This window comes from Stegastes partitus, unplaced genomic scaffold (genome assembly GCF_000690725.1).
Source record: "Stegastes partitus isolate 25-593 unplaced genomic scaffold, Stegastes_partitus-1.0.2 Scaffold798, whole genome shotgun sequence".
NCBI lineage: Eukaryota > Metazoa > Chordata > Actinopteri > Pomacentridae > Stegastes > Stegastes partitus.
In genome coordinates, this window is record NW_007578529.1 from 142,491 (window position 1) to 159,511 (window position 17,021).

A 17,021-nucleotide genomic window follows, 5' to 3' on the forward strand; every position below is an offset into this window, starting at 1 on the left:
ACCCTAGTGAGGATTAAGCGGTGTATAGATGATGGATGGATGGATTATCTAACAATGTACAGGTCTGTATGGTGTCACAGACTGAAAAGGTTGGAAACTCACTGCATTCTATGAGATTACTACACAGTTTTAAAACTTAATTATCAATCTGGAAACTAACTAGGCACTGTAGACAGCTAAACATAAGGGTTAAAAAGGCAGGGTTAAAAATCACATTCTACCTCGCAACTGTCCGTCTGGTGTTTTTTATATGCTGGAACACACTGACACTTTTCAGCTTTGAAACCGTGGCGTACTGACATCAGTCTCAAAAACACAGATTCTCGGGGTTTCATATGTAACAGATTTAGTTTTGGTATTTGAGCAGAGCTGTAGATGAGTAGCTGGGCTCAAGCTGAAGCTAGTAGGGAACGAACAGAGAGGCAGGGACTTCATGGATCTGCACATTTTAAAGGAGGTAATGATGCAGAGTTTCATCTAAGCCATTTTAAGGCAAGAAGAAATTATTTTTTTAATTAAAAAAAAGGTTAAATGGGTAATTTTGGTGCCCAGGAATGAGTTTGTAGAATCATTGTAGAAGGACTCGTTAAACTCTAACCACATCCACACTGCTATCATGCTCACAATGACACACTGATGCTGAGCAGGATTAATCTTCAGTTTTTTTAAAAATAGTTTTTGGTTGCCCTAATTTTACAAGAACAGCCGAACAGGAAGGGCTAAGAGGAGGAATGATGTGCAGGAAAGGTCCCAGGCTGGTATCAAACCTGTGTCACTGATGGTAGGTTGGGATTATTTATATGAGAAAAACTTCTAAATATGAAACTTTAACACACAGAGAGGAGATTTTAGGGGTTAAATCTATCACTGTGTGACTTTAAAAGCATCAAGCAGCGTAAAAACCTTCATACAGTGCTGAAATACATGTACTTAGTTATCAATGAGTGTAATAAAATCAAGAATATTTGGATAAATTTTAATCTTCATCAGTATGTCAAAGCCAATTTCGTATTAAAAAAAAATACCGAAACAAAATTAGGAACGTAAAAGGTGAACTCTTCCCTGGATGTGACTCTATGGTAATGGGACATGTTTCTTCTGAGTTGTTTCAAATTTAAAAAAACAAACAAACTTCAATTTCGAACAGTTTACAATGAACTACGTGCTTTCTAAAAAATTCTAGTGATTAAAAAAAAAAGTGTGACCAGTTGCCTGATTTAAAATAATAAAATACAACTTTTATTTCAGACATTTCATCCCCCTGCTATTACAGAGACAGCGGTGGCCACTGCGGGCTACGTCTTTAATTTACGCATCAATACGGACTTTTACCTTCATTGTACCATCCTCATTCTGTCTCCGTTAATCAGAGAGAGTCCCTGAATACGTTTACTGGAGATATTCGTGTGTTTTTCGCTCTGCTGCTGTCACTTCTGCTCGCTCTTCGACCTCCTCGGACACCGAGCAGATCAGCGAATTTGCATTTACTTCCTGTTTATACTGGTCACGTGTCGGCCCCCGCTGTGATTGGTCGACGGAGGGCCAATCACGAGCGAGCCTCGATCAGGCGTGTGGATGTTCAGTGATGCTGTTTGACACCAAAGCAGTCACACAAGCTGAGGGTTTCTCTGCATTTTTATTACATCTCTGCACTATAGGCTTTTTTGCATTGTTTTTTTCTTTTCTTTTCTTCTCACAACAGTGGCTAATGGACAACAACAGTCAGAGTTACAGTTGTTGTAGAAAGTCAAACACTTGGACAAAGATGGACGTGACGGCGACATCACAACTTGAGACTCATGGAAAACTGCACAAGATGGGGGGTAGCCACACAGGTTTTGGTAGATTTCTCTTCATCTAAGATGTAAAAGTCATGAATCAAAATGACAAAAATTTTTTCCAATAAATAAAACAAGTTTAATAAATATAACAAATAAAAAAAAATAGAAATATAGAAGTAAATAAAAATATTTGACACAACATAAAGTGCAATTTTCTCACATCACACACACAAAACCACTGGTGTTTAAAGTCCAAACATTGGGTTAATGTCTCTTTAAACCACTACATCGTGACGGATAAGACTGTAAAACTCATCTGGTCTAAACGTGTTCATCATCGAATGCATCAGAATTATGACGTGTGAACTGGGAAGATCTACAGGCGAACTACGTCAGACTACATAGAAAATGTACACTAATCCTTCTTTGTACCTCTGGTGCCGTACGGCGTGGTCCACAAGGTGGCAGTCTAAGACAGGTCTGGTAGCCTGATGTCCCAAAAAGATCATTTTAACACACAACAACAAGTAAGACCTTCACTGCTAAGATGCTCTTGACGGTTCTACTCCTGGCTTGGTGTGTTCTCGACTCACTGACGGAGGAGGAGGCTCTGTTTCGTGGAACTGGGCACTCTTGGATTGCATATTGTTGTACATGTAAGTACAAAAAAAAACTTCACATTATCCCTAAATAAAATTTAAAAAAACAAAGAAAAACACTGGCACTTTCCTTCACACGAAACAATAAACTGTACTTCTGCATAAATAGAAAAAGAACGAATGAAAGAGCGAACTCTCCTCTAAGTGCTGCTTTCATTATGCCTCTTTATGACCCTCCCAGCACACTTATATACGCACTTAACAGCCTAGAATACATAATTGCACATTTCACTATGATCAGCGGAAAACAAAATGTGTTTGCTTGGCTTATTGCGACCCTTTTCCCCCTATTTTTTTTCCCCCTCTTGCCTCGAGCACAATGTAAACGTAGTAATTTGGGGACACCGAAAAAAAGTGGCATCGTTAGCACATTGCATAGTGTCCCTGTGCAAGTTCATCTCATTTACCTCTTTCAATCCCACTGAAATTCAGCCCTTAGACAGATCTGAAGCTGATCCACTCTCCGTTTCCAAGCGTTTTGGTATCTTGGTCCAGTTTCCAGTATGTTTGTTGTATTATTCAGTGCATGTTACGAAAAATCTGATCCACTTTGTAGCAACTGAACACGAAGGAAATGTGTTGAACTAAACGATGGCACTAGAGCTGATCTGAAACGTGAGTAATGCCCATTTATAACAGAATCCTACCTGTTGACGCGCGAGTTGGCGTGTGTTCGGTTGAAAAGTTGTTCACAGTGTTTTCTACCTTAAGGTCTGCTGTATATTTTTCATCTCCTTTTTTAAATATTTTTTTTTTCCATGTACAGTGTCAAACATGCATTGAGACGTACGACTATTTACAACATATCGTGATGAACATACGGAACATACACAGCTCTACGTTGGGACACCATGTGCACACATTTTTCCAACAGATGCATCTTTGTTCACATCTTGTTTGTCTACATGTCATCTTTTTGGTGTTTTTTGTTTGTTTGTTTTTTTTCTTCAGGCATTTACGTCTTCCCGTCTTTTAAAGTCATGATATGTCGGTGTGATGCTACAGTAAAAGGCATTACATGGGAGAGTCTCACTCTTTGTGCAGCTCCTCTGATCATGAGTGATGCTTGGAGCTGCGACTGTTTCCTTTATCAGACTGGAGCGTACCGGCACCGGCTGCTGTCTGAGCCCCCCGGCGGACTCCCCCAGTCGAAGCCTCTGCTTTCCCCGCTGCGCCTCCCCGCTTCTCCTCACTTGACTTGGAGGCGTCTTTTACCTTCCCCCCCTCCTTCATAGGCCCGAGCACCGTTTTGGCCACACTTGTGAGCTGGGTAACAAAGCTGCCTTTATCCCCTGGAGACATGGGCCGGGACTTGCTCGAGCAGGGCGAGGCTGCATTGGAGGAGGGGGACATGGGATTCTCCTCCAGGACCTCCAGGTGCGCCCTCTCCTCCTTGGCTCCTCTGTAGCTGCTTGTCGGCTCTTTGTGTCTGGCTGCAGCGTGGGTTTGAACCTGGCTGGGAACCGGGGGTGCAGGTCCTTTAATCTTGGTTGTGTCAGCTGCTTTATCACCGCCACCTACGCCTCCTCTCTCTGCTCCCTCTGCGCCTTTACGTTGCTTGGGCTGCTCTGCAGCTGCTGCTTTCTGCAGGTTACCTTTGTCTGCGGCAGCTTTCCCTTTCTCCTCAGGCTTCTCCTGAGCTTTAGTGGCAGGCCCGCTGTCTGTTTGTGCGCTCTGCTGCTTAGCATCCTTCTGTCCCTTTGTTGTGCCTGGAGTGGAGACTTTCTCGCTGGGTTTGCTCTTGGCTGCTTCTGAACTTGAGGTGGTTACATTTTGAGGTTTGGTCACAGGACTGGGCTTGGTTTCTGTGGACGAGGCACTAGACTTGATGTCAACTGCTTTTGCGCTGCTCCTCACAACCTCAGCAGTAGATAACGTTTTACTCGTGTCGACAGCACCGGTTTTGGACTCCGCTTTCGGAGCGGTGCTCTCAGTTTGCGACCCAGCGAGCTCTGTGGTTTGTGTATCTTTCTCTCTTGTTGTTAGAAGTGTGTCACGGCTGAGCGGCGACTCCTGCCTTCCCAGCCTCCTCACGGGCTTCAGGCCTCCGATCTCGCCTCCCATCGGCGGAGAGGGGGAGGAGGACGACGAGGGAGACGGGGGAGCAGGTCCGTTCTCTCCTTCCATCTCCAGCAGGCTTTGCAGACTGTGCTCGCAGTGGAAGGACTCTCTCCTGTAGTCCCCGTGCGTCACCTCCAGGCTATGCTTACGCAACGACACCCCTCCCGTGAGAGGAGAAGGCGACGATGACGAGGAGGAGGAGGAAGGCAAAATCGGTGCTCCTAACTTCTCCGCGGATTGCACCCGCTGGAGCAGGGGGGACCTGGGCGGCTCGGCGCTCTTGGGTCGGGGCCGGGCGACAGGAGGCGAGGAGTGCAGCTTGGCGGGGAACATCTGCGTTGTGTTGGAGCTCCCCACGGTGTGGCCGGTGAGCGGCGGTGGAGAGGAGGTGGTCGGGGACGGGGTGTGAGCCAGGGGGGACAGGGGGATGTTGCCGGCAGATTTGCAGCGAGCGGAGCGGTACTGGCGGTGAAGTTTGGGAGACAGGCCGTGCAGGGAGCTGGGCCTCATGTGGTGGGAGGCTGCGGGCGAGTTGGGAGTGCTGGATGCTGGGGAGCTGCTCTGAGATGAGGTGCCTGAGGAGAGAAGAGGAAATTTGATTTTTCTTTTATTGTCAGGGAAAAAAAACATGTCTGTCTGTGCTGCTGGGAATTCAATTTCTTACAATTTTCTCACCAAGTGTTGCTCAAAGGGAAATTGTTGGGTTTCTCCTTCTAATATTGTAAAGTTTTAACTGAATGCTCTGAGATGATGTGTTGTGATTTGTTGCTCTGTATATATATAAATAAATGGAAATGCTTACAGAGCATTCACGCTACTCTAATCTTTAGTTTTTTCCACTTTTCAAATATTTACAAAAGTCATGCAGCTTTTTTGCTGTGGCGCGGTGGTTAGCATCGTTGCCTCGCAGCTAGAAGGTCACCGGTTCGCGTTCCTGGTGAGGACACCCGGGATCTTTCTGTTTAGACTTTGCATGTTCTCCCCGTGCAGCGTGGGTTCTCTCCGGGTTCTCCGGCTTCCTCCCACACAGTCCAAAAACATGCTGAGGTTAATTGTTGATCCTAAATTGTCCGTAGGTGTGAATGTGAGTGTGCTTGGTTGTCTGTCTCTAAGTGTAGCCCTGTGATAGACTGGTTACCTGTCCAGGTGAACCTGCCTTCACCCTGAGTCAGCTGGGATAGACTCCAGCCCCCCCATGACGCTAGTGAGGATTAAACGGTGTATAGATGATGGATGGATGGATGCAGCTTTTTCACTTGCTCCAGTTATGTAGAAGAGAACTCGAAGGCAACCATTTCTAACCATTTTTACTCACCAAATAAAATATGTGCATCAAACATGGATTGTTTTTTGGACTTTCTGAAACATTCTAATCAGCAGCATTAGCCAGGCTCTGGCAAAATTTGTTTGCCTATTATATTAAACACTGCTCTCAGCCCAATGAGGCGGCCAAACCCATAGCGGTGCTTCTCCACAGAATGCCTTTGATTTACTCTTTAGAAATGAAAACATACAAAATCAAAGCCTTTAATGCACCAACTGTGTGCTTTTGCTTTCATGTATTCATTATGTTTTAGGCCCAACTTGCTAATAACAGGCACATGTATTCGCAGCCTTTCATACTGACCCAGATAAGGGGATTCCAGAGTGGAGCGGTAGCTCTGAGTGGGTGAGCGGGCGGACAGGCTGTGGGTGGGGGAACCAGGCAGACTGTCTCCAGAAGATAGGGAGCGATTTAAAGAGGAGAGGCTCCGGCTGGTGTGCAGCAGGTTGGACTGCTTGGTGATTTTCCGGAAGAGGGAGCTGCGCTTCTTACTGAAAGATAAAAATAAATTATAAGGTGAGACGAAGGAAGGGATTTCATAAAAGGAGAAAGTGTTTGTGTAATAAAAAGCATCTATTTTGCAGCAACGCACTCTTGTCCTTCCTTGGCTCCGGTCCTCTTGCTGCGTCGGGCCATCTTGGATTTATAGCTGGACTTGCGGGCTGGACCAACTTTTATGGAGGTGTTCTCAAAGGGAGTAGTCGTAACTGTCACCTTGTTTCCACTCTGAAGATGATATATATATATATAGACATGAATTTATATGAATCATATTATTTCTGAGGCAAAGTTTTAGAGACACATTTAAATTTTTAAATTTCAGACAGATCTCACTCACCTTAAGGATTAGCTCCACTACCTCAGTATGGACCAGACCATGAACTGACTCCCCGTTTACGTGAGTGATAAGGTCACCTGCACTGAGTCCGGCGTCCTGGGCGGGACCTCCATCCTCCACATGCTGCAAGCACAACAGAAGATTTCATGTAACAGATTCTGCCACTCAGACAAACCATTTCTAAAACCCATTACACAGCGTGTGGTGTTCCCCAAGGTTCTATACATGGACCACACCACTTTTCATTTTCAGCCATATTTTGCAACAACATGAAGTCAAATTAAATAGCTATTCAGATGACACACAATTGTGCATCGCTAGCCCTCAATAACTCCAAAGTGTTTAGCACGCTGTCCTAAAAATTTAAAATTTTGATTGTACAGTAATTATTTGAAATGAAATGGGAGAAGCTGAACAATAGGTTACTATGCTGGTTCAAAAAATAAATCAACTTTAACTCAATCTGAGGCAAAAGTCTTCAGTACGTCAGTCAGATTTGAGTTTTAAATTTGTGTATAAATTGATAGGAAGCAGTTAGAGCTGCATTGTATGTATGAAAGGTGGTAAATAAATCAATAGTAAATGTATTTCTTCTTCAGTGTGCAGAAGACAGTCATTACGATCTCTGCATGCCATTCGCACTGCTCACTCACCCAGACCATGTGGTGCACGCTGTACACGTCGCTGTCTCCCATGTAGACTCTGATGGCTCGCAGGGTGAAACCATACTTCTTCCCCGAGCGGTGGATGGTGATTGGAGAATGCAGGATGTTGACCATGGGCGAGTAGTCCCGGCTCGGGGAGGAGTCACGAGAGGAGGGGTTGGACGAGAGGGAGCGAGGAGACATGGGGCTCGCTAGAGGGGAGGCGCCATGCTGCTCCACTGGGGAGAGAGCCGTGGAGGTAAAGTTACACGACGGGATTAAATGTTAAGGAACTATTAAGTTACTGCTAATGCAAAGCAAACATTTCCTACTGCTGCAGCTTCACACTGGAAGTGTTCAGCTGCTGAGACGCAACTTGATTTGTATTATAAAGTAGTTGTTTGTTGCCACTATTGTTAAACAAAAATAGGAAACTGTTGCTTTTCACACCTCCAACTCCTCAACGACTAACTTTCACCCACACTGTGCTGTTCTCAGACTCATGCCATAAACTCGGAAAAAAGTCCAACTATTGCCTTACTTATTTATTGTGTTTTGCTTATTCACAAAATTCTGTGATCTTTAGTATTTAACCATGTACACTCAGGTGCTGCCAAACCAGAGACCCCATATATACGCTTACCTGCAGGGATGATGACGGACAGAGCAGTAGCAGAGGCAGATTTGATAACTTTGGTTCCTGGTCGTGAGTTCCGTTTTTCTCCCTCGGCTGAGAGCTGCTGGTGGCGAACTCTCCGGAGCACCAGGTCTGTTGTGGCCCCGCGGGACCCCAGTGGGTCTGGAAGGCCCAGAATGGTCGCACTGATGGGCAGCGGCAGTGATGCATCAGCAGGTCTCAAAACTTTGTCTGGCAGAGACATGAAAGCCAACAGTCAACAGATGCTCCTCTCATCTGTTTAAATCTAATAAGGGTTTGTTCAGTGCTGAATCCTTTCTTACCTCCAGCTGTGAAGCCGTTACTGTCTTTAAGGAAGCATCTCAGATCGCCCTGAGATGAGATGGCGCCCATTGCTCCTTCCAGGGAAGTCCCTCTTGCCTTCACCGGAGGTTGTTTGCTTGGAACAGGCAGCTCAGAGTCCAGCTCCAGAGGGGAGGCCAGGCGGTACGTGTCCATGAGGGCGGAGAAGCGTCGTCGGGCTCCGGACGGCGGGCTCGAGTCGCTCTCAGTGAAGGAGGACTCAGAGCAGGACAAGCGCTTCCTGAAAAAAAGCAAAGCAGTCACACTTTCAAATATTTTTCTTTCCGTGACACTGCTCACAAGCAGTTGATAAAAATACACCGAAACCGTCTCCACGCATGAACAGCTCCGTCCTCTGCACTCACATCTCAGGTGAGCCCGTCCTCCAGCTCTTGTCTCTCAGGGTGACACTTCCCAGGCTCTCTCTCTTGGCCATTCGATCCTCTCTGGGGACTTTGTGCTCCCGTAGAGTCACTGTGTGGGGTTTATGCTCCAGCTGGGACAGATGCTCCATACTGCTGTACACCTTTAGCATCCACACAACACTGCAGTTAGCATTTTTTGGGCAATGATTGTGCTTTTTTAGGAGGGAAAATTGGACATAAATTTGAGGGTCCTGACCTTGCTAAAGCGAGGAGAGCAGGACGAGAAGCGATGAATCTCCACGGGCTCGTCGTCATTGGTATCGTCTTCATCATAGGAGTGCACGTGATGGTAGCGCTCAGAGCGAGCTGGAGATGACAAGCAGCGAGACATCAAATCAGAATGAACACTGTGCTTTTTTTCTGCTCATGCTAACACACATTCCAGGCTAAAGGCATCAGCTCAGATTCCACGAGACATAATCTGAACAAACTGCGACACATTCAAGTCTAAAAACTACACTGATAAACACTTTTCTGCATCTCGAGTAGGCCTCCTAATAACAGGAGTGCCTTAACGAGGCTGGTGGTGGAGAGAGGGGATGATTCAGAAGAGCTGTTTTGATGACTAAGAAGTTCCCAAGCTGCGAGAGCTCTGCGGTTCCGAGGCCAGAACCAAAGTTTCCCACGGCGCCCCGCGCTCCCAGGGGGTAAACCTACTGTCAAAATAACTGGTGTCTTCCTCTGACTCAAGGTGAGGGATGAACTCTGCCTTCTGTCTCAGCAGGCTGTTCCAGTCCACCTCTGTGAAGAACGAGTGCTGCTTCACTTCAAAAGCACCACCTTGAGGGCAGAGGAAAGGAGAGGAGAGGAAAGGAGGCGGGTGTATTTATAGAGAAGCAGCGAGAGGGAAGACAGACAGGTAATAAGTGCAGCCCTGAAGGACGTGGAGGCATTTCAGCCATGACAGAAGCTGACTTATTTGGGTAAACTGAACCCGTACGCCAACATGCAGGACGACAGTCAGTGTTCTAGGTCAGCGTATGTGGACCCGAGGGGCGCTTCCAGTGGTGGAGGAAGTATTCAGAACGTTAACTTGGGTGAAAGTACGAACACCACAGTGTAAAAATACTCCACCACATGTAAACATTTACTTAAAAGTTTGTACATATGACCTGGTAAAGGTAATAAAAGTAGAAAAAACATGACTTTTATGGTATTATTTATTGTATTTTTTATCATCTAATTGTCTAACTTGTTCATTTAATTCTCTTTTACCATTTATTTATTGACCTATCTACATATTTACATCATTATTTACTATTAGTATGACTATTATGATTATTTTTAGCCTTTTTCAGCCATTTTAATAAATAAATAGGTGGAAGGTGTACAAATTAAGTATTAACGCTTACAATCTGTGCTATGAAATAACCTCCAGTTTGAATTTAATTGAAGTGAATGCCTATGGGACATGTTAATGGGATTTGGAAGCATTTCAAACCGCCTCCTCTCGGTGACTCACCTGTGCCCAGTCGAACCAGCGAATTAGTCTGCAGCAGGGAGGAAATAAGGTGTTGGGCATCGACTGGAAGAGCTTCATCCCCTTCAGGCCACACGATGTCGTCTAGCAGACAGAGCAGAGGGAGAGGAGGGAGGAGGGCATGAGGAAAAAGTCAGAATATTGTGTGGAAGACAAGAAATCTGGTTGAGCAACGTTCCAGTTGGAGCCTTTGATCGCTCACCTGTGATGACTTGTCCGAACAGCTCCTCCGGCGTGTCTCCAAAGAACGGCACGCAGCCCACCAGGAACTCATACAGGATGATGCCCATCGCCCACCAGTCCACCGGCTTCCCATAGCCCTGACGGAGAATAACCTCCGGGGCGATGTACTCAGGAGTTCCGTACACCTTGAAGAAAAGCCACACTTGATTGGCGTTTCTGTGAATAACTTGCAGCCCTACCTCGGTTACAACTAATAACACTCATGCCTGTTCTGAATTAACTGTGTTCATCATTTAAAATTATACCAAGTGAGAAACCCTGAGCGAGATGCATGGAGCATGCGTATCTAAGTCCGACCCCGAGATGCCAAGAAAAACATCAAAGCCCCCGGTGAGCGTTTTCATGTGCAGATGGGCATGCGCTGAATGCTAACAGATTCCTGGCTGCCGCGATGTACGCACACAAGAAATAATGAGGCCGAGACTCAAAGCGCCGAATGAAAGGCTGCAAAAGAATAAGCCTTACCTAAAAGAGAAATGATTATAATAACTGAGGAAACACTGGCCTATTGTTCTGCCAACTGTTAACGGTCTCGTTTTGCCCGCCGCACAATGGCGGGGAATCTCTTTGCATAGAAAATGAAGACATCAAAGGGCATTTGGTAGTGAAACTTAGCTTGGATCGTAGTGTATTTAAAAAAAAAAAAGACCCAAGTGAGAGTTTAATTGCATATTTCAGTGTTAATTTGAATTAATTTAAATCCACTGAATACTTATTTTCATTAAGATGTTAGAGTGGCTTCAATAAACTGATTCTAGGAGTTTCTTCCACTTGGATTTAAGAATGCTGTAATCTCATTTGTGTGCCACACCTGTTTATCCAAAAACTCCCGAGTGTCCTTCTCTATGTGTCCCTCATACAAGTTGGTGGTCAGACTCATCAGACCCATCTTAGACAGGCCGAAGTCCGTCAGCTTGATGTGGCCCATCGAGGTAATCAGGAGGCTGTGGGCAGACAGGGAAGAGTTAAAACGCTTTATTCATTCATTTAAAACAGCAAATAAAATAGTGTTTGCATCATCTCTTTGCAGGGTAAACTAAACCTGTCTTACTTGTCAGGCTTCAGGTCCCGGTGCACGATGCCGTAATTGTGCAAGTACTCCAGCGCGAGGACTGTTTCTGCAAAGTACATGCGAGCCATTTCCACCGGCAGAGCCCCGATGTTCTTCAGCAGAGTGGCACAGTCCCCACCTGCCAGCACAATTCATGATTTGATTAATCCTGCCGCTGACATCGGCAATTACCACGAGCGTCTCCCCGGTACCTCTCGTCCTCGACTATTTTAGTTTCCATTTAGGGCCAATGAGCAACATGCACGACAGGATGCAATCAAGAAATCTTGGTGAGTGCAATTCCGTGGAGCACGATGACTCCGTTTTGCGTCATCCTGAGTAAGTACATTCAAGGCTATCTGGCTCTTCAGTATTGCATTCTGATCTCGCTGGGAATTTATTGGCTCATCTGACCAACTGGACTGAAAATAGAAGAACTCATGAGCAGCCCATGTCAAGGCTCAGATCACTAAGTAAACTCTCGGGTAGGCCAGTAATAAGAAGCAGTATTATTAGGTTTTTGCTCTAGGAAGGGTTTTATCAGTCGAACACTCCAGACTCAAATATCAATAACATTATTTATACGGAGGCTGAAATATACTGACTTTGCTGAGCCTCTGATTTTCCCTCCAGCACCGTGATCACATCTGTGGTTTTATGTGAAATGTCTCAACAAATATTGGGTGCATTGCCATGAAATTTGCAAAAGATCTTTATATTCTCAGCTAAATACACACAGTGTGTCTTCAAACAGGCTTAAAACTGGGGTAGGCAGTACTTTTTTTTTTTTCATCATTAGGCTGAAAATTCTACACGAACTTTTCAGCATGTTGTAATTCAAGTGATATGAGAAGAAACTAGATGTACGCACAACATTGTACCGTCAATTTCAGACTTTAAAAAATTTTGCCAAACACAGAGCTGATCAGATGAGAGCTTATAAATAGACCAAAATGAGAATAAGATGAAATGAAAATGGATTAAATTGATTATTATTTTAAGAACAGAGAAGGAGAAGGGGAAACACTGCAAGAGGAGGGCTTTATTTAAAACAACAAATTAATTAAAATTTCGTCTTATATGTGCAACTTTAAATCAGTATGTAGTAGGGATGCATGATATATCGGCGACCACATCAGAATCGACCGATATCAGTGTTTTTTCCGATATATCGGTATCGGTCCGATGAACAAATTTAGTCGATGACTGTCTAACATCAGCGCCTTCGTCTCCACATTTCATGCTGCTATTTCACAGATGTTTTTATTTAAATCCTGGACTTAAATATGTTAAAATATGTTTTACTTTTGTTATGTAACAAAGAAGACTGTGCGGTCTAATTTGGCTTCTTTTGAATAGTTTTCTCACAGTACTTACTGATACTCATTTTTGGGTGTGAGCAAAAATGTAATATCGACATCTGTAATATCGGTTATCGGCGATATCAGAAATCTTAACATCGGATATCGGCATCGGCCAGAAATTTTAATATCGTGCATCACTAGTCTACGTAGCATAAATTTGGTTTATTTCTGTGTTATTTATATCTTGCAAATTCATATTCAAATGTGCAACAGTTAAGATTGTTTATAAAGAATGAGTGGAAGTACAGTTGTGGACAGAACACTTTGCTAAAAACCATTTTCCCCACCAGCATGCTGCTCCAGTGCACCTACGCATCTCCATCTCGACATCCTCACCTTCTACGTACTCCATGACCATGCAGAGGTGCCGACGGGTTTCGAAGGAGCAGAACATGGAGACGACAAAGGGGTTCTCCGCGAAGGTGAGGATATCTCTTTCCACAAAGGCCTGCTGGATTTGGTTCCTCAGGATCAAGTTTTGCTTGTTAATCTTCTTCATGGCAAATCGCTGGCGTGTCTCCAGATGACGCACCAAGTACACGGCGCTGGTTCACACAGAAACACACATACGGGCGTTATTTTGTGTTGCTTGTAGAACATTTGTGTCCGTGCCTGAGCAACAAATTTAAAAAGAAATCACTTGTATGTAAACACATGAAGACTCACCCATACGCTCCATTACTGATGAGCTTGATAGTCTGAAAATCTGCCTCCCCTGGTGGTTTCATCGCTCTCATCTTACCCTGTGGATCAAAGATCACACTGCAGTGATTAAACGTGATTTCAGACGTAAACCTACGTCTGCTTAAAATGTTACATGTTAAAAACCACCTCTTAACTTTATCTTTGGTGATTCACATTCAATTAGTCGTATAGATTTCTAAAAAGCTCCCTTAATTCGAGCCTGTTCCCTCCTTCCTCCTCCTTAATTTTCTTTTTTGCCTACTTAGCTTAATTTTGACAGTTGGAGTGGTGCCTAATGCTAAAGGGATGGCCCTGCGCTTCAAGGAGAGGGATATCCTGTTTTCAGAGGCTCAGCATAAATTAGATGGATAAAAGCATGTATGCCAAGTCATTAGCAGATGAAGCAGACATTTTCACTGAGAGCAACAACTAGCCTGGCAGGTCACAATTTATACCGTCTGAGAGAGCAAGAAAAGCACTGAGCGCTGAAGAAAAACGGCCAGAGTGAGGTAACGTTTGGGATCTCACCTCTGTTGAGTCATCGGTTTCGGGCGTTACTGGTCCCTCGCTGTCGTAGCTGTCGAGGTTCACCATTTCTGGGGACAAACATTTGTCTCGGTTAAATCATCTGACTGTAATTTTATTCTATCATAGAGTTTCTTTCTGTCTCTCCCTCACCTTCGATCGGGTCTCTGGTCAGTCCCAGCTGGCTGATGATGTATCGAGGAATGTCTGTTTTCATCAGATGACCCTCCTTGGCGTGGTCCTCGGCCGCCTCCAGCAGGTGGTAGAACTCCTCAGGGTTGAACTCCTGGAGACATGAAGTCATCAGGTAGTAAGAGGGGGTACGTGAGGTATGAGTTTATATATATATGTGCCATGGTTTGGAAATGTTTGGCATCAGTTATGTTTGTGGGAGAAGTAGGGATGCACCATGATGACAGCATCGTTACTGGTATCGGCTGATAAAGGCATTAAAAAAAAGAAGATTCAGCCTAAAATGAGCACCTAGAATTGGTGGTAATGGTGAAAAATATATATGATGATATGTTTTGAGTACATGAATAAGTATATTTAGAGTAAATGGATTGCACTTACATGGCGCTTTTCTACCTTAGCGGCACTCAAAGCGCTTTACAATGTGTTTCTCATTCACCCATTCATACACCAATGGCGACAGAGCTGCCATGCAAGGTGCTGCCTGCCATTGGGAGCAACTTCGGGTTCAGCGTCTTGCCCAAGGACACTTCGACTGTGGAGGGGCGGGGATCAACAACCCGCTCTCCCACCTGAGCCATTCCTGCTATTCCTGGTGTTTCTACTGTTTCCTCTTTCTCCCTTTTGTCTCTTGCTTATCACCTATTTTTCTATGTGTTTGTATTACTCATGCTTTAAGGGGACCTACATCTGTTTACACAATCGCACCGTGGGGACCTGACTTCCTCAAACGGACAATAAATCCCCATTTAGGCACTCAAACCTCGTCACTCCATCCCTCTGCATTGTTGGCCCGACTCTATTAGTAGCATTGTGTTTGCTCCCAGTCTAAGCTTTAACTTCTTCGTGCCTCTGGTTCCAGCGTCCTCCGCCAGCTCGCTCCCCCGCTATCAACCTGCAACCAGCCGCCAGCTATCAGGCGCCACACACTTCAGGATTCCCATGGCAGCCATTCAACGGCAACAGCCTCCTCATCTCTGGATTCCCTGCCCCCGGTTTCCCTCTCCATCACAAAAGCTGTTTTACAATAGAGCCGCGCTGATGACATTGTGTTGTGCATTCGGGTCCATAAAAGCCATCAGCTATGACAGAGCGTATTTATGTCGACACCTGCCAGTGGGCCATCGCACCAGGAGGAGGCATAATAACACTTTAATTCCACTGCAGGAGAGACCTAATGTCCTCTGCAATTAGGTGGGAAATATATGTATCAGCATCAGCTATAAGCCGAAATTGCATATCAGATATAAAATCCAATATCAAGAATAATTTTATATGATCCCCACTAATTGCCATCGTACCTCATGTGCAACTCCTGCTGCTGCCAAGAACATGCAGTGAACCTCCCACATTGTAATTCAACCGTATGCAGACTGAATTTAGATCGATGAATCAATCCTCCGTGTTTCGGCTGTCACTCATAATCAGAAGCCACGGCGGCGTGGCGTGACTCACGCAGGGCGCGCGACTGATACCCTGTTACGAAACGCAGCCACACTGGGCTTCGTGGACAAACACACACAGACGAACACACTCATCCTCTGACTGGAAGGCAGCTGAGCAGCGGGGGGGCCGTGGCCTGGTATAAGTCATACTGTGGCACGGTAAATTTTCATCTAAATGCAAATGTCTCGGCCGTGCAGACAGACTGGACCGACTCTTGTCTGTTTGCTTGTTTTGATTTTCTACCACCCCCTGCTGTGTAACACATCAACCCGCTTAAATGCTTATAATGGGCTAACAAATGAGACTCTGGGCTCATGTTTATTTACAGGAAATCCATTTGCCTTAAGTCACAAGAGCTGAGAAATCTTCTGTGATGAATAGTGGGGCTGGAGGAGGATTGTGATCATCGCAGCACAATTGTGGGTAAACACCGGAAACGATGATCTTACCAGACACTCCAAAAGCCTCGCGGGTCGGGAGATGATGATGAGAAGCTTTTTCACCAACTCTGTGACGAAGGCGACCTCAGAGCTCTCCGACCGCTCAAAGGCCTGACATGTAAACAGATAAAGAAGGAGATAAAGAGGATATATGTTAGCAAAGTTTATAAAAGCTATCCGACCAATATGTTGACAGGAGATGAAGAAAATCTGCCAGTCAAGAAAACAGACAGAGTGACAAAGGAACAAGGGTTCAAACAGCTGTGAGACATGAGCCAATGCGATCCCTAAAAAAACAGATAGAATCAAACCCGCCCCAGGCAGCCTGCGGTAATCTAATCAAACCGTCAAAACGGAGATGGTGATGAGATTCCCTGATAAGCGTTATCTGCTCGGGTGAATCACGAGCACAATTAGCCTCCATTTGCCACAGCCATTTCAATTTGACTCTCGTCAAAGGCATCATGTGCTTGAGTTAAATTAAAAAGACTTGAACTGAATCCGTCCGTCAGTCGGTCCTCCGCAGCGCCACGTCATTCCGTCTACCTGAGGATGTACGTCTGTGTCTGTTCAGGTTATGATTCATTTTTAAAGATGCTGCTCGAAGTGTTCACCACAGAGAAAAAGCAGTTCAGCTGTGTTGGCTGTATTTTATTCCTGCTCACGAGGATTTTGTTTAAAAAAAGACAAAAAAATGTAAAAAAGCAAATAACATTTTTCAATACGAATGCAATTCAGAAATACTAATTTCCCCCAATATCTTATTAAACACGTTAACCTCAAAATTCTTTAATAGCTTTAAATGTTTCCTCATCAGACACAGTTATACAAGAACTCTTATTTTTTTTAGGTGCTTTTTTAGCTGCTTAATGCTTCACTTTGTCA

The 17,021-nt window shown here is 44.8% G+C and overlaps 2 protein-coding genes across 2 annotated transcripts in view; both read right to left on the reverse strand.

The window, feature by feature from the left end:
- Positions 1 to 1,440, reverse strand: part of atg4db (autophagy related 4D, cysteine peptidase b) — a 9,729-nt gene extending 8,289 nt beyond the window's left edge. The window contains exon 1 of the mRNA XM_008292269.1: positions 1,333 to 1,440. The gene's annotated coding sequence lies outside the window, so the exon portion shown is untranslated. The remainder of the gene's footprint in view (positions 1 to 1,332) is intronic.
- A 1,873-nt stretch (positions 1,441 to 3,313) lies between these two features.
- The window catches only part of mast1b (microtubule associated serine/threonine kinase 1b), a 36,025-nt gene continuing 22,317 nt past the window's right edge, over positions 3,314 to 17,021 (reverse strand). The window contains exons 7-25 of the mRNA XM_008292276.1: positions 16,146 to 16,247; positions 14,212 to 14,344; positions 14,062 to 14,129; positions 13,516 to 13,592; positions 13,186 to 13,394; positions 11,486 to 11,624; positions 11,246 to 11,378; positions 10,394 to 10,559; positions 10,174 to 10,275; positions 9,369 to 9,491; positions 8,908 to 9,017; positions 8,652 to 8,812; positions 8,268 to 8,527; positions 7,951 to 8,175; positions 7,317 to 7,546; positions 6,664 to 6,786; positions 6,418 to 6,551; positions 6,129 to 6,316; positions 3,314 to 5,076 (exon numbers count right to left, since the gene is read on the reverse strand). Coding sequence (XP_008290498.1) covers positions 3,494 to 5,076; positions 6,129 to 6,316; positions 6,418 to 6,551; positions 6,664 to 6,786; positions 7,317 to 7,546; positions 7,951 to 8,175; positions 8,268 to 8,527; positions 8,652 to 8,812; positions 8,908 to 9,017; positions 9,369 to 9,491; positions 10,174 to 10,275; positions 10,394 to 10,559; positions 11,246 to 11,378; positions 11,486 to 11,624; positions 13,186 to 13,394; positions 13,516 to 13,592; positions 14,062 to 14,129; positions 14,212 to 14,344; positions 16,146 to 16,247 — 4,266 coding nt within the window. The 3' untranslated portion in view covers positions 3,314 to 3,493. The remainder of the gene's footprint in view (positions 5,077 to 6,128; positions 6,317 to 6,417; positions 6,552 to 6,663; positions 6,787 to 7,316; positions 7,547 to 7,950; positions 8,176 to 8,267; positions 8,528 to 8,651; positions 8,813 to 8,907; positions 9,018 to 9,368; positions 9,492 to 10,173; positions 10,276 to 10,393; positions 10,560 to 11,245; positions 11,379 to 11,485; positions 11,625 to 13,185; positions 13,395 to 13,515; positions 13,593 to 14,061; positions 14,130 to 14,211; positions 14,345 to 16,145; positions 16,248 to 17,021) is intronic.